The sequence below is a fragment of the Syzygium oleosum genome, unplaced genomic scaffold (assembly GCF_021117445.2).
Source record: "Syzygium oleosum isolate NSW1041296 unplaced genomic scaffold, Sole_v2.1 Sole_v2.07, whole genome shotgun sequence".
Classification (NCBI taxonomy): domain Eukaryota; kingdom Viridiplantae; phylum Streptophyta; class Magnoliopsida; order Myrtales; family Myrtaceae; genus Syzygium; species Syzygium oleosum.
This window is the reverse complement of record NW_026607491.1, coordinates 1,497,295-1,510,740: the sequence shown is the minus strand read 5'-3', so window position 1 is coordinate 1,510,740 and position 13,446 is coordinate 1,497,295. Positions and strand designations below refer to the sequence as shown.

At 40.5% G+C, this 13,446-nt stretch overlaps 2 protein-coding genes across 4 annotated transcripts in view; both read left to right on the top strand.

The window, feature by feature from the left end:
- The first annotated feature begins 2,781 nt into the window (after nucleotides 1-2,781).
- On the top strand, nucleotides 2,782-12,982 carry LOC115682158 (protein INVOLVED IN DE NOVO 2-like). 3 transcript variants are annotated; one of them, XR_008816939.1, is made up of 9 exons: nucleotides 2,783-2,923; nucleotides 3,520-3,642; nucleotides 3,729-4,583; nucleotides 4,742-4,863; nucleotides 4,992-5,249; nucleotides 5,331-5,534; nucleotides 6,166-6,404; nucleotides 6,589-6,767; nucleotides 12,923-12,982. XR_008816939.1 is itself a non-coding variant. In XM_056312965.1 (8 exons), exons 2-8 carry the CDS (start codon nucleotides 3,522-3,524, stop codon nucleotides 6,638-6,640), a joined length of 1,836 nt encoding a protein of 611 aa, XP_056168940.1. In that variant the 5' UTR covers nucleotides 2,782-2,923; nucleotides 3,520-3,521; the 3' UTR covers nucleotides 6,641-6,886. The 3 variants fall into 3 exon arrangements, 2 of the variants coding, with proteins under 2 accessions (XP_056168940.1, XP_030462163.1); XM_056312965.1 differs by lacking the exon at nucleotides 12,923-12,982 and having other exon boundaries at nucleotides 2,782-2,923; nucleotides 4,742-4,848; nucleotides 6,589-6,886; XM_030606303.2 differs by lacking the exon at nucleotides 12,923-12,982 and having other exon boundaries at nucleotides 6,589-6,884.
- The window catches only part of LOC115682243 (factor of DNA methylation 5-like), a 25,957-nt gene continuing 23,327 nt past the window's right edge, over nucleotides 10,817-13,446 (top strand). Inside the window, exons 1-3 of the mRNA XM_056313072.1 lie at nucleotides 10,817-11,400; nucleotides 11,480-11,683; nucleotides 12,332-12,571. Of these exons, the coding sequence (XP_056169047.1) occupies nucleotides 11,074-11,400; nucleotides 11,480-11,683; nucleotides 12,332-12,571 (771 nt within the window). The 5' untranslated portion in view covers nucleotides 10,817-11,073. The remainder of the gene's footprint in view (nucleotides 11,401-11,479; nucleotides 11,684-12,331; nucleotides 12,572-13,446) is intronic.

Sequence of the window (13,446 nt, the reverse complement as noted above, 5' to 3'; positions counted from 1 at the left end):
ACATGATCGTTGCCCGAGCTTATGATACTCGGCCCGATCCCAACTCACTTTCTCATGCCATTGCCTCAAATTCCGTGCACACTTGCACCCCACACTTCACCACATCACCATTTTCACACAAAAACACATTCTCGCGTAAAACAGTATTTTTCTTTGTTCAAATGCTTTCAAATCATTTTCAGCCCTTCACGGGATTTACATAAAATTCCAAGACAGACCTAACGGCACCAATTACGCGTCAAACGACTCACCACAGCACAGTGAACAGTACACCCACAGCTCGTGAACAGTAATTTCTGCACTCAAACCATAAAATCACACTTCCGACTCTTCACGATACTTACATAAAACTCCGAGCCGGACTCAACGGGACCATTCTCATACCCAATAGCACACCACAGCACACTAAACCCCAATTCACAGCATTGATCGGCCCCAAATTTTCCACCAAAATCCTCGAAATTCAAACCTAGGGCCCGTAATTCAACTTAGCCCGCAAAATCACAACAACCCGCGTCTATCTAAACCCGAAACAACCCGATCTACTAGGCGAGGGTTTAGATCACAACTTACATCGTTCTAGACTCTCTCGGCTAGAACAAAAGCGGCGGTAAAACTTGAAATCCGACGAAGGCTTGCGGCGGCGGCGACAATCGGCGACGATCGGCGAGCGGCGGCTTGCGGCGGTGTCCACGGCGGCTAAGAGGGCCCACAGCCAGAGATGGAAAGAGAGAGAGAGTGTCACGGTTGGGTGGGGATGAGGCGGTGAGGACGGCGGCTTGGGCGCGGCGGCGGTCCGGCGGACGTATGGACGGCGGCTTGGGGCGCGGCGGTGAACGGCGGAGGGAGAGGGAGAGTGATCGGTGGAGAGGGAGAAGTCTCACGGTGGAGGGGGGAAAATTTCACGATGGGGGAGAGAGAAGAAATGAGGGGAGAGAAAGAATGGTCTAGCTTTTTCTTCGAGCTTTGACCCAAAATATCTAGGGCACAAATGACCAAAATGTCCATTGACCCTAAAATTACCTTTTCTTTAATACTCAAGGGTAAAATGGTCCAATTCTCCGTTTCTTGCCCAAATCGAATTTTTCCGAAGGATTTAAGCGCACCAAAAATTCACACGTGTCACGTGCAACGTCGTCCTGGCGTTCCGTCATGACTTCCTAATTTTCCGGTGTCCAATTTGGGCAAAATTTCAATAATTAAATTCTATTAAACGCAACTCGAGCGTTTCTCGAGCTAACGGGCGCTTGTGGGAAATTCGTGAAATCGACTCATGACCGATACTAAATCGAGTCATGTGCAAGTCCGTTCGGTACGTGACGACCTCGGTTGTCATTAAAATCGCAAAGATCAATCACTTGATCCGAGGGGTACGATCGTTCGGTATAATTTTGGAATCATTCGTCAAGTCGCTTCGTGGTCCAACAGAATCACCCGCGATCCACTACTAGAACAGTGGCGAACTGATCCCTAACTATCCTTGGATCGGCCAACAGTGGCTCAAAATATCACTTACGCGATTTAATGGTCGAAATCCATTCACAATCGAATTTTCTCTAGTCGCGCGAATTTAATTCCCCTATTAGCCTTTTCCTAATGGTTAGCATTCCCAGGAATGATCAGTTCCGGGCGAGAATTTACTGCGAGCACATCTCATAAAACTCAATTATTCAATAAATTCCAATTGGTGGAATTTCGGAATGTCACACCCCATCACTTCAGGAAGATTGAGAGTGAGGAGTGTGAAGTTCGATTTCCACGTTTTATAAAGAAGTAAGATAAAACTTTGAGAATGAATTGAGAGTTAGGGTAGGACAGAACAAAAAAAAAATCAAATTATTTAACCGTCTAAATAACATTTCCTTAAGTATATAGACATTAATTTTTTTCATATTTTATTTTCACCTTCCAATAACTTTTCGAATTTTGCCGAAAACGAAAAACTGCTGTTTGCTTTTGTCGTTATCGAAAAAAAGCTAGCAGAGCTTTTCACCACGGAGAGACTCATCGAGTCTTCTTTTGTACGTTTAGGGCTTCCTCCGCTCGGATTCTGCTTTACAAGAACCAAGTGAAACGCAACACTCTTCTTCAGAAGGAACGAAGAGAGAGATACCAACCCGCAAGTCGCAACAGAAAGGTAAAACTGCCTGTCTTTGCTTGTCAGTGCTAGAGACACCCTCGTTTCCATGTAGTGATGATGCTCGTGAAGTTTCATGCGACACATATTTCGTGCCGTATGATCACGATCATGTGTGTTTTTCCTTCCCTTTCCTTTTGTCCGAAGAAAAGGGTAACTGAGATGACTGAAACACGAGCCTCTGATTCTTGATTTGCAACCCAAACCGGAGGGGTTTGTCCATAACCCAAGTGTCTTTCGTTCCTCGAGAGGGAGATGACATGGTTGAACCCTTCTCAGAAATGTCTTAAATATTTCCACTTGTTAAGCTATGAAAACATAAGAGAAATGCTAAATATACCGAAATTGGTTTACCAAATGATGTAACGGACTGATATCAGGCGGTCGAAGATGGCCCTTTTGTTTACGTGCTCGCTTGCGGTCTGGCACGTCGCTTACTAAACCAGTTTGGTTAGATAGTCTTAGTATATCTAACCACACCTTTAACATGCCTTTAAAGCATACGGTTGCGCGCTTAAACGATATTGCCACCACTCGGCTGACGGGTTAAATCCTAGGGATATAAAGCTGTGACATAACAACGAGACAGAACCTTTGAGAATTTTCCTAGTGAGTGGGTAACTTCATTTGGGGCATTTTTTTGGTCATGTGAGGAGGAGTAAGATGTATGAAACGATCCTTCAAAGTAGATAGAAGGTGGATCAACTAGATCTGAAGCTTAGCAGTGGACTGATATCCTTGTAAATCGACCGATTGGCATTACGAAGTGATTGTTAGTTACATGAGGTACTTGATAATTCTAGACAATTGAGTTTATTTGCTCGAGATTATGGTCAATTTCACTTTATATGTTTTTGTTTTTCGAATAGATATTGAACTTTGATCTAGAGACTTGTTATCAAGGTCTTGGTTGATCATTATCTGTCCCGGTCATGTTAGTCCCATCTGCTTCCCTTCTGAGCCATGGTTGGAGACTAAATCCGGCAAACTCGTGGTGAACCGAGTCGTTTGCTACTCTATTTTGCCTGAGTCTGAATCTCCATTTTCATTCTGCCAAAGGTCTTTATCTTACGTTACTTTAGGATGTACATTTCATATCAATAGCTTGAATATCGTTATGGTGAAACCACACAATGGTGCACAATCCCCGGAAACCACAATACACTCCGTCAATTGTGTTTTCGACAATCTTAATTTGCAATGATCAGTATGCTACTGACTACTGAGTATGTGTCTGAATTATAAAAAAGACTTGATCTGAAATGGACAAACAGGGGATGAATCTTACAAGGATCTGGAATTGATTGATTAATTTGAAGATTTAGTCTTTGTTTTCTCAAACAACCGGAAGATGAGAAATGTCTTATTTGCGTTTTGTACAGAGATGAGTGAGTCTGAGACAGATGAACAGGGAGATCAATCTCACAAGGATCTAGAACCGGATAGTGAAAGTGACATTCCGTTGGTCAGTACTTCCTTTTACAAACGGAAGAAGAGACAGAATGGTAAACTCTGTCGCTTATATTTATATAAATCTTAATTGGGAAGTATCTTTATGCTACTGACTAACGAATATGTGTCTGGATAACAGAGACGACTCGATCTGAAATGGACAAACAGGGAGATCCATCTCATAAGGATGTGGAATTTGATGGTGAAGATTTGGCCTTTGCATTCTCTAGCAACCGGAAGAAGAGAAAGCGAGTCTGTGTGGATGAAGGAGACCTCCGGCATGCTTCTGTGGTGACCAAGAATAGTTCAAAGAAGAGGTATGCAAAAGAAAAGGACTCTTGTGTTTCTTTGGAGGAAGATTCAGAAGCAAATCAAGAGAATGTAAATGTGATTGAACTGCCAGTCGATACTCCTGTCAACTATTGCAATGACCAAATGTTTGTGTGGCCTTGGATGGGGATTGTTGTGGATACTCGACCTAAAAAGGTTTGGACGAGGTGTTGCGTTAAAGAAAGTAAAACCCAAGTGACAGGTGAATTGCATAGGAAAGGTTTCAGTTTCATTAGAGTTCAAGCACTGTGTGACTACCAAAACCCATCCCAAATCGCTGTTGTGGAATTTGGCGAAGATTGGCTCGGTTTCTGCAATGCCTTGTTGTTTGAGAGGGCTTATGATGCAGATCATCATGGACGGAAGGATTGGTATTCCAGCAAGAAAAGGAAAACAGGCACTTATGCTTGGGTTGCTCGTGCCGATGACTACAACTCAAAGTGTATCATAGGAGAAAAACTACGGGAGATCGGAGACCTTAAGACTATCGCTGAAATAGTAGACAAGGATGCTCAGAAGCGGGAAGAGCTTGTATCCTTGGAGAGGAAACTAGAGCTTAAAAACATACAATTGCAAGAGATGGAAGAAAAATCAAGGCAGACTTCTAACTCTCTAAGAAACTTAATTACCGAGAAAGAAAAGCTCGAGCAATCTTATAATGAAGGTGTGCACCATGCTTCTATCTTTTAGATACATCAAAGCAAGGTTATTAGTTAAAGGAGGGTGCGGAATTTCTCTTGCCATTTTTTTATTTTTCTTGTTTTTATTATTCTGCATGGGTATATTAAAATCAATTGATGTGATTGTTCTCTCTTTATATAGAGATGAAGAAAGTACAGAGTGCATATGATTGCTTGCGAAGCATTCTAATAATTCATGGAAACTCTACGTCGCAACAAGTTGGTTCTCGGAGAACTGTCTTGCAAGAGGTGCGAAAAAGAAGTGTAAGTGACTTCACTATTTTCTGGAAGTGACTGACATTGGTGCATTACCATTTGTATAGAGTAATTTCCTGCATTGGAGCAATTGAACTCATGAAATCAAATGTGTATTGGTCGTATATTCAATTCAGAGGCAAGAGGACATCCATCTGGAAGGTCAGGTCGATGAGAATCGGGCATTGAAACAGGAGATCGAACGGCTGAGGGGGGAAATTGATGTCATGAAGCATGACGAGGCTGAACTTTTGAAGCGTATGGGAGCTATGCTCGGGGATTTCAAAGAAATGGAAGAAACGCTCCAGAACACAGAAGAGTTGAATACCGCTCTCATTTACAAGGAGCGCCGGAGCAATGATGAGCTGCAAGAAGCTCGGAAACATTTGATCGATGTAACTTCCTTTACTTCTTTCCTTCCTTCATTTCAAGTTTCAGAAACTTTTCGTACTTGAATCGCTCAACCCATTGTGTAGGCATTTAGAGGTATAACGGGTGCCCATATTGGTATAAAGAGAATGGGTGACCTTGATACCCGGCCATTCCTTGAAGTGTCTATGCAGAAGAAAGATGGATTGGTTGAAGAAGATGGTTTGGAATTGTGTTCCTTGTGGGACAAGCTTTTGGCCGACCCCTCATGGCATCCTTTCAAGATTATCGAGGCTCAAGGGAAGCATCAGGTATGGCTTTGATATATGTCATGGCACTTACTATGTGTTAGATCTGCCTCTGAGATGATTTCAAAGAGCTTCAACCTCTAAAATACATAATTTAAAATCATGACTATGGGTTTGTGGTACTAGTCATTGTTTATGCTTAATTGAGAGCATTATGATTGTGCTATGGTGGCTTCGTGGTATCCAATACAAGGTCTTTGATCTTCTCTCCTAATGATAAAACAGCTACCTGGAATGTACACACTTGCGTCACTGAAGTAATTAGAGGACCGGAACTTCTGATTGTGGTCTATGAATATTTCTTCTATATAGTTATTTTTGTGATGACATTAAATTCAGTGAATTTATGTATGGTATCTTATCTCTGTCATTTGAAGGGAGTAGAATTGGTTTGCTAAAGTGCTTATGGAGTGAGTCTCATAGAGCAGCACGTGAATCCTCATGCGCTAGTGATCTTAAGCCTCTAGTCATTACACGCCTTGATTTGCAGCATGAAACTTTTCATTTGAATTTATATACTGGCTCCATTCTGACACTTCATTTTTTTTCTTTTTTATTTCATTCTTGCTTCGTTTCTACTGTTCTTTTCTGAGAGAAACTAAACATTCTTTATGGAGATTGGGTTCTGTTTCAGGAAGTAATAGACGATGAAGATGAAAAACTGAAAGGCCTGAGGGAAGAAATGGGGGATGAAGTTTATGAAGCCATTTCAACGGCCTTGCTGGAGATGAACGAGTACAATCCGAGCGGCAGGTTCGTCGTCCCGGAGTTGTGGAACTACAGAACAGGAAGAAAGGCTTCACTAAAAGAGGGGATCGAATATGTACTGACACAGTGGCAGACCGATCAGCGCAAGATGAATCGTCTCCGCAGGTTAGTATCTAGTCGCTCACTTAGAGTTAATTGGAAATCGAAAGCGCCTGCGTGTTTGACTTAATGTGTGTACAAACACATTTGGCAATTTCCACTTATGTTGATGAAACTATGAGGCTAGAAAACATGCGAAAACTTTTACTTTGTTGTGCTCTTAAGTAAGGGAAGCACAATGTGTTTGTAGGGGCAACAATCGTCGAAGCAGATGTGACTTGGAGGAGCATGCTGTGAACTGAATCAGGTCCAAATCCTAGTATTTTCACGTCGCTGCGCTTTTGTCCGCGATTGAAGCTGTTTCCATTTTGTTTCGACCGCTTATCAAGATAGGTACTCATCTCTTGTTTTTTGGCAAATCTAGGTAAGGTATCGTCCTTGCGTTTGTTTGGCTTGAAACTATGAGCTGATGACTCGACCTGCACTTGTTTTCGAAAATTATAATCTCTATGCTGTGACTTTATATGAAGGTCCTCGTCTTTTTTACCATGACCTTATATGGATGTCTGTTTTCTAATTCTATTGCTTGCTAGCAGGCTTCGAGTTACATCAGTTTGATCCCATCTAAATTAATTCCAACTCACCCAACATCATAAGGGAACGTAGGCTCCATTACTACGCTGGCCAAATTACGTATAGATTGAACATTTGTTAGTGACATAAGGAACATAGATAGCAAAATGTGGAAGATGGACCGGTATAAATGATATATTGAGGCGCACGCACATTTATATATTTAATCTATGAGTATTTCACTAACGGAAGGCTAGAAATTTAGTCATTCTTTAGGGCTCCGTTTGTTTAATGAAGAATGAATGATTTAGAAAATATTTTCCTAAGAATGATCATTTGTATCGTTTGAAATAATTAGTCAATGAAGAATATTTCTACTAAGGACAGCAATTTATGTCTAAACATTTTAATAAATGATGAAAATAATTCCCGTCCATTCATTCTTATAAGTGACACAGGCAATCATCGTTAGGAAAATGTTTTTCAAATCATTCGTTTTTCATGAAATAAACGGAGCCTAGGCAAGATACTTTTCCCTCCATAGGTCGGTGAGAAATGAGTTTGTTTACCTTTATTATTTATCAAAAGCATATAAGTCATTGGTCTAACATTGTTTGTGAAAAAGTATTTCCTGTCGAAGTAGCTATGGGGACCACGCATGCCACCATGTGGATCCTTATGATTGGAGCCTTACGGTAGATGGAGCAAGGTATGCACATCAAATTTAAAGGTGAACTACAAACCTGCAACAACATACAAGAAAATTTACAAAATCAATCAAAAGTGAAATTAGAAGGAATTGACCATTTTCAGATTGGAACAAGATCGTTAAAAGTGTCCCATAAAATTCCAAATTGAACCATTGAAATTGTTCTTTTCTTTCCATTCTTCGTAACATAAGGGGAGTAACTTACTTATTGCAATAAGATGTATAAAAAATAAATACTCAGAGCATTAGATAATCTTCGGTGGATAATGGTCGAAGGTACAAATAGGACTAAAATAATGAGAAGCTTATGCTGTATGTTCTGGGTTGGCTCCACTAGACACCTTAGTGTGGAGGCAACTTCTTCATCTGAGCATTTGATTCCATGGTTTGTGTCCATTTTGCTCAGCTGCTCGATTGACATAGAAGATATGGAGCATACGGATAGTGTCACGTCCGATATGTCGTTGAATGAAATGACAGTTATTTTCAAACGTGCCTCATATTGTGGGTAATCTTTATAGCACTCTTATTATCGTAAAGAGAAGACAGTGCTAAGGTGGTACGGAACGCGCATAACTACGGGTATTCAACTTGGCATTTGGTCGTGAGGCCTTGAAGCGATCTTGATGTCCGTTAGTCAGGCACGAGAAATAAGATCAGAAGCAAATTTGGCTTAAGTAAGATAGTATCCATCTACTTGTTTCGCAGAAAGCATGTTTCAAGAAAAAATGTTTTCATTTTCTGACGTTTGGTCTATCTAGGAAAATGACTGAACGGAAAACTTATATTTAAATTCAGGAAAATGATTTCATTTTTAAAAAATCAGAAATCGTTTTTCAAAATAGGATTAATACCGCGAAAAATCATAAACTGGTACGCTTGTGATAATTTTACCCAAAAATTAATTTTTTTACCACCAAAAACATTAAATGGTACCCCTATGACAAATTTATCCTCAATTTATTTTCGTTAAATTTTACAGTCAAATTGCCTTGTTAAATAACACGCGGTAATTGATGGATGTATCAATTTTATGTTTTACCCTCCGTTTGTCACGGGCATACCAATTTATGATTTTTTGTTGTATTAATTCAATTTAATAGAGACTAATAGAGGGTAAATTTGTCACAAATGTACCAGTTCGGGATTTTTGGTGGTCAAAAAGTTAGTTTGGGGTAAATTTATCATAAGTGTACCGGTTTGGGGTTTTTCGTGGTCAAAAAATTAATTTGGGGTAAAATTGTCACAAGTCTACCAGTTTGGAGTTTTTCGTGGTATTAACCCTTCAAAATATGACTATACATTTTAATACCTAACCTGAAACTCTTCGTTTGGGCACAGAAACCTCAATGCTGGTTCCCGAGTCCCCGGTATCGAGGGCCAGGTCTTTGATGCCCGAGCCCTCGGTGCCGGTACTCGGATCCTTAACGCCGCACCTGAGTTCATCGAGGTCGAGCCAAATACAGGAAAATGTTGTCATTTTTTCTTGGAAAATATTTTTCAAAACCGTCAGATTTTCTCCAAAATAAATGGAGCCTAAGTCACTGTACACCTCAATCCTTCGAAAATAATGGCTTAGATCTTTCATGTCATAATGCTTACTCAAGTACCATATAAGAACCAAAATATTGGAAGCGTCCTAACCAATAATGATCATGTCATCAAAGTGGAGAGAGGCATCATGGGGAGCCACTCCACTGCCGACGACGGTTGGCGACCCTCGGAACTCGATGAGGCATCGTGTATTCTCAGCAAGGGCCGGCTGGATGTTGCCTATGGTCTACGAGATTGTGCACAATCAGACAATTTGGATTTGATTGCATATTGGACTAATCGCTTAAGATTGCTGATATAATTTTTCTGCTCTTTAAAGAATGTTGCAGAATTTGAAAAAAAAAAAAAACTTAAAAGTGAGATTGAACACAAGTTTTCCTTGCACAGATAGACATTAAGTTTTTTATTTAACTTTTTTCACATTTCCACCACGAGACTCCTCGGTTGAAGGCCTTTCGGACGTTCCATTTTCTGGTCACATTTGTTTCTCCTCCTGGGGTTTCCGTCAACGTGAAACGCAACATTCTTCTTCAGATGGAACAAGGAGAGAGAGAGAGATACCAGCTCGCAGGTCGCAACACAAAGGTGAAATGCCTAACTTCGCTATCAGTATTAGAGAATCCCTCGTTTTCATGCGGTGATGCTCGTTAGGTTTCAGGCACCATCTGTTTTGTGCCGATGTTCGTGATCATGATCATGTGCTTTTGCTTCCTTTTCTTTTTTTGTTTTTCTGGGCCAAAGAAAAGTTAACTGAGATGACTAAATCATGAGTCTCTGGTTCTTAATTTGCAACCAAACCGAGTGATTGTCCATTACCCAAATGTTTTTCGTTCCTCGAGAGGAAGATGAAGTTGAACCCTTCTAAAAAATGTCAAATATCTCCACTTGTTAACCTATAAGAACATAAGAGAAATGCAAAATTTACAAAAACTGGTTTACCCAATGACGTAAGGGACTGTTATCAGCCAGTCGAAGGTGGCCCTTTTGTTTAAATACCCACTTGCAGTCTGGCACATCACTCAGGAAACCATTTTTGTAGACCCGTCTTAGTATATCTAGGAGTATTCGGGACTCAAATAGCTCCTTACCTTTAACATGCCTGTAAAGTGTTGCGCACTTGAACGATATCGCCACCACTCGGCTCGCGGGTTAAATGCTAGGGATATAATGCGTGACATAGCCGGACTTAACAGTGAGACAAACATTCATTACCCTTTGAAGAATTTCCTAATGAGTAGATATCTCATTTTGGGCATTTTTTGTTGTTACATGTGAGGAAGATTAAGAAGTACGAAATGATCCTTCCAAGTAGATAGAAGGCGGATGAACTAGATCTGAAGTTTAGCAGTGGACTGATAACTTCCTGCAGTCGACCTATTGGCATTACGAAGAGATTGTTAGTTGCATGAGGTACTCAATAATTCTAGACAAATGAGTTAATTTGCCGAGATTTTGGTCTGTTTGTTTTATATGTTAATTTGTCCGAATAGATATTGAAGCTTGATCCTTGGAGACTTATCATCGAAGTATCAGTTGATCTATCTTTGTTATAGTCATGTTAATCTCAACCCCTTCCTTTCTGAGCCACAGTTGAGAACGAATCCAGCAAACATGTCACTCTTGGCGAACCGAGTCGTTTGCTACTTTATGTCTGAATCTGAATCTCCACTTTCGTTCTGTTAAAGGTCTTTATCTTACATTAATTTAGGATGTACATTTCTCATCTATAGCATTTGCAAACTGAATTTTCTTGTGCTGAAATCACACACGATGGTGCACAATCCATGTAAACCACGGTACACTTTATCAATTGTGCTTTCAAAAATTTTAATTGGTAATTATCTGTACGCTACTGACTACTGAATATGTGTCTTGACTACAGAACAGATTTGGTCTGAAATGGACAAACAGGGAGATGAATCTCTCAAGGACCTCGAATTGGATAATAAATTTAAAGATTTGGCCTTTAATTGCTCTAACAGCCATTTGGAAGGTCTGGTCGATGAGAATCAGGCACTGAAACTGGAAAACGAACGGCTGAGGGGGAGGATCGATGTGATGAAGCATGATGAGGCTGAACTTCTGAAACGTTTGGGAGCTGTGCTCGAGGATTTGAAAGAAAAGAAAGAAATGATCCAGGATACAGAAGAGCTTAATCTCGCTCTCATCAACATGGAGAGCCGGAGCAAGGATGAACTGCTAGAAGCTCGGAAAGAGTTGATCTATGTAACTTCCTCCCTTCTTTCTTTCCTTCATTTCAAGATTCAGAAACTTTAATATATGAATTTCTCAACTCATAATGTAGGCATTTAGCAAAATATCGAGTGGTCATATTCATATCAAGAAGATGGGTGAGCTTGATACCAATCCATTCCTAAAAGTGCTGAAACGAAAAAACGAGGAATTGGCCGAAGAAAGAGCTTCTATGCTATGTTCCTTGTGGCAGACTCGTTTGAACAACCCCTCATGGCATCCTTTCAAGGTTATCGAGGCTCAAGGGAAGCATCAGGTATGACTGTGATACATATTATGGCTTTTACTATTTATTAGATCTCCTCCGACATGAAATTAAATAGCTTTAATCTCTAAAGTCCAGAATTTAAATTCATGACTATGGGTTCATGGTACTAGTCGCTGTTTGAGCTTAAATTAGAGCATTATGATTGTAACTGCCGGTTCCTTGTATCCAATACTAGGTCTTCAATCCTCTCCCGATAAGAAAGTAGCAGCCGAGAATACATACACCCGCATCACTGAAGTGATTAGAGGGCTGGAATTTCTAATTTTGGTCTAATAATTTCTTTAATTACTTTCATGATGACATTGCATTCAGTGAATTTAGGTATAATATCTTCTCTCTGTCATCTTAATGTAGTCATGGGTACATGGCAATAGAATTGGTATGTCAACATGCATATAGAGCTAGTCTCATAGACCAGCGTGCGCGTGAATCCTCTTGCGTTAGCTATCCTCTTAATCCATTGGTGCCTACACCCCCTGATTTGCAGCATGAAGCATTCCGTTCGAATTTTATATACTAGTTCCATTCTGACATTTCATTTTACATCTTCTCGATTTGATTCTTGCTTCAGTTCTGCTGTTTTTTTTTTTTTTCAAGAGACTAAATACTCTTTATTGAGATTGGGTTCTGTTTCAGGAAGTAATAGACGATGAAGATGAAAAATTGAAAGGCCTGAGGGATGAAATGGGGGATGAAGTTTATGCAGCCGTTGCAACGGCCTTGCTGGAGATGAACGAGTACAATCCGAGCGGCAGGTACGTCGTCCCGGAGTTATGGAACTACAGAGAGGGAAGAAAGGCTTCAGTAGGAGAGGGAATCCAACATATATATTGGCAGTGGCAGACCGATAAGCGCAGAATGAGCAAATCTCCTCAGGTAATATTTTAGTCTATGACGCAGAAGCATTAATTGGAGTTCGAAAATGCCTGCATGTTTGACTCAAATGTGTGTAAAACATATTTGGCAATTTCCATTTATGTTGAGGAAACCATTAGGCTAGAAAATATGCGTTAACTTTTACTTTGTCATGCTCTTAAGAAGGGGAAGCACAATGTGTTTGTAGGTACAACAACAATTTCTGAAGCAGATGAGATTTGGAGGCGCATGCTGTGAACGAAATCAGGTGGAAACCCTAGTATGTCTTTTTGTCCATGGTCGAAGCTGTTTCAAACTTGTGTTGACGGCTTATCGAGATTAGGTACTCATCTTTTTGCAAATCTAGGTGAGGTATCATCCTCACGTTTGTTTGGCTTGAAACTATGAGCTGACGACTCGACCTGCGCTGGCTTTGGTGATTTTAATCTGTATGCTGCGACTTTATGACGATCCTCGTCTTTTCTACCATGACCTTAATATGGACATCTGTTTTCTAATTTTATTGCTTGCCGGCAGGCTTCGAGTCTACGTTAGTTTTACTCATTCCTTCTTATTCGTTTCCACCTCTTCCGCGTATCGACGAAAGCACGAGACCGTAGCCTCTTCATTCCCAATTCATTTCAATTCCTTCTTAGTTAACTCCAACTCACCCAGCATCACAAGGGAACCATGGCTCCATGACTATTTCATTAAGGAAGCGACTAGCATGACCGTCCTCTGTAGAATGACGGAGTGACGGTCATTTAAATCTGTCAAATGGGTGGGTCGGGTCGGGTTTGGATCGGATCACAAATGATTCGATCCAAATTGACCCATTAACCCGTTTATGATCAATTTATGTGCAATGCAACTTTCTTGATCTATACTCAATTTAT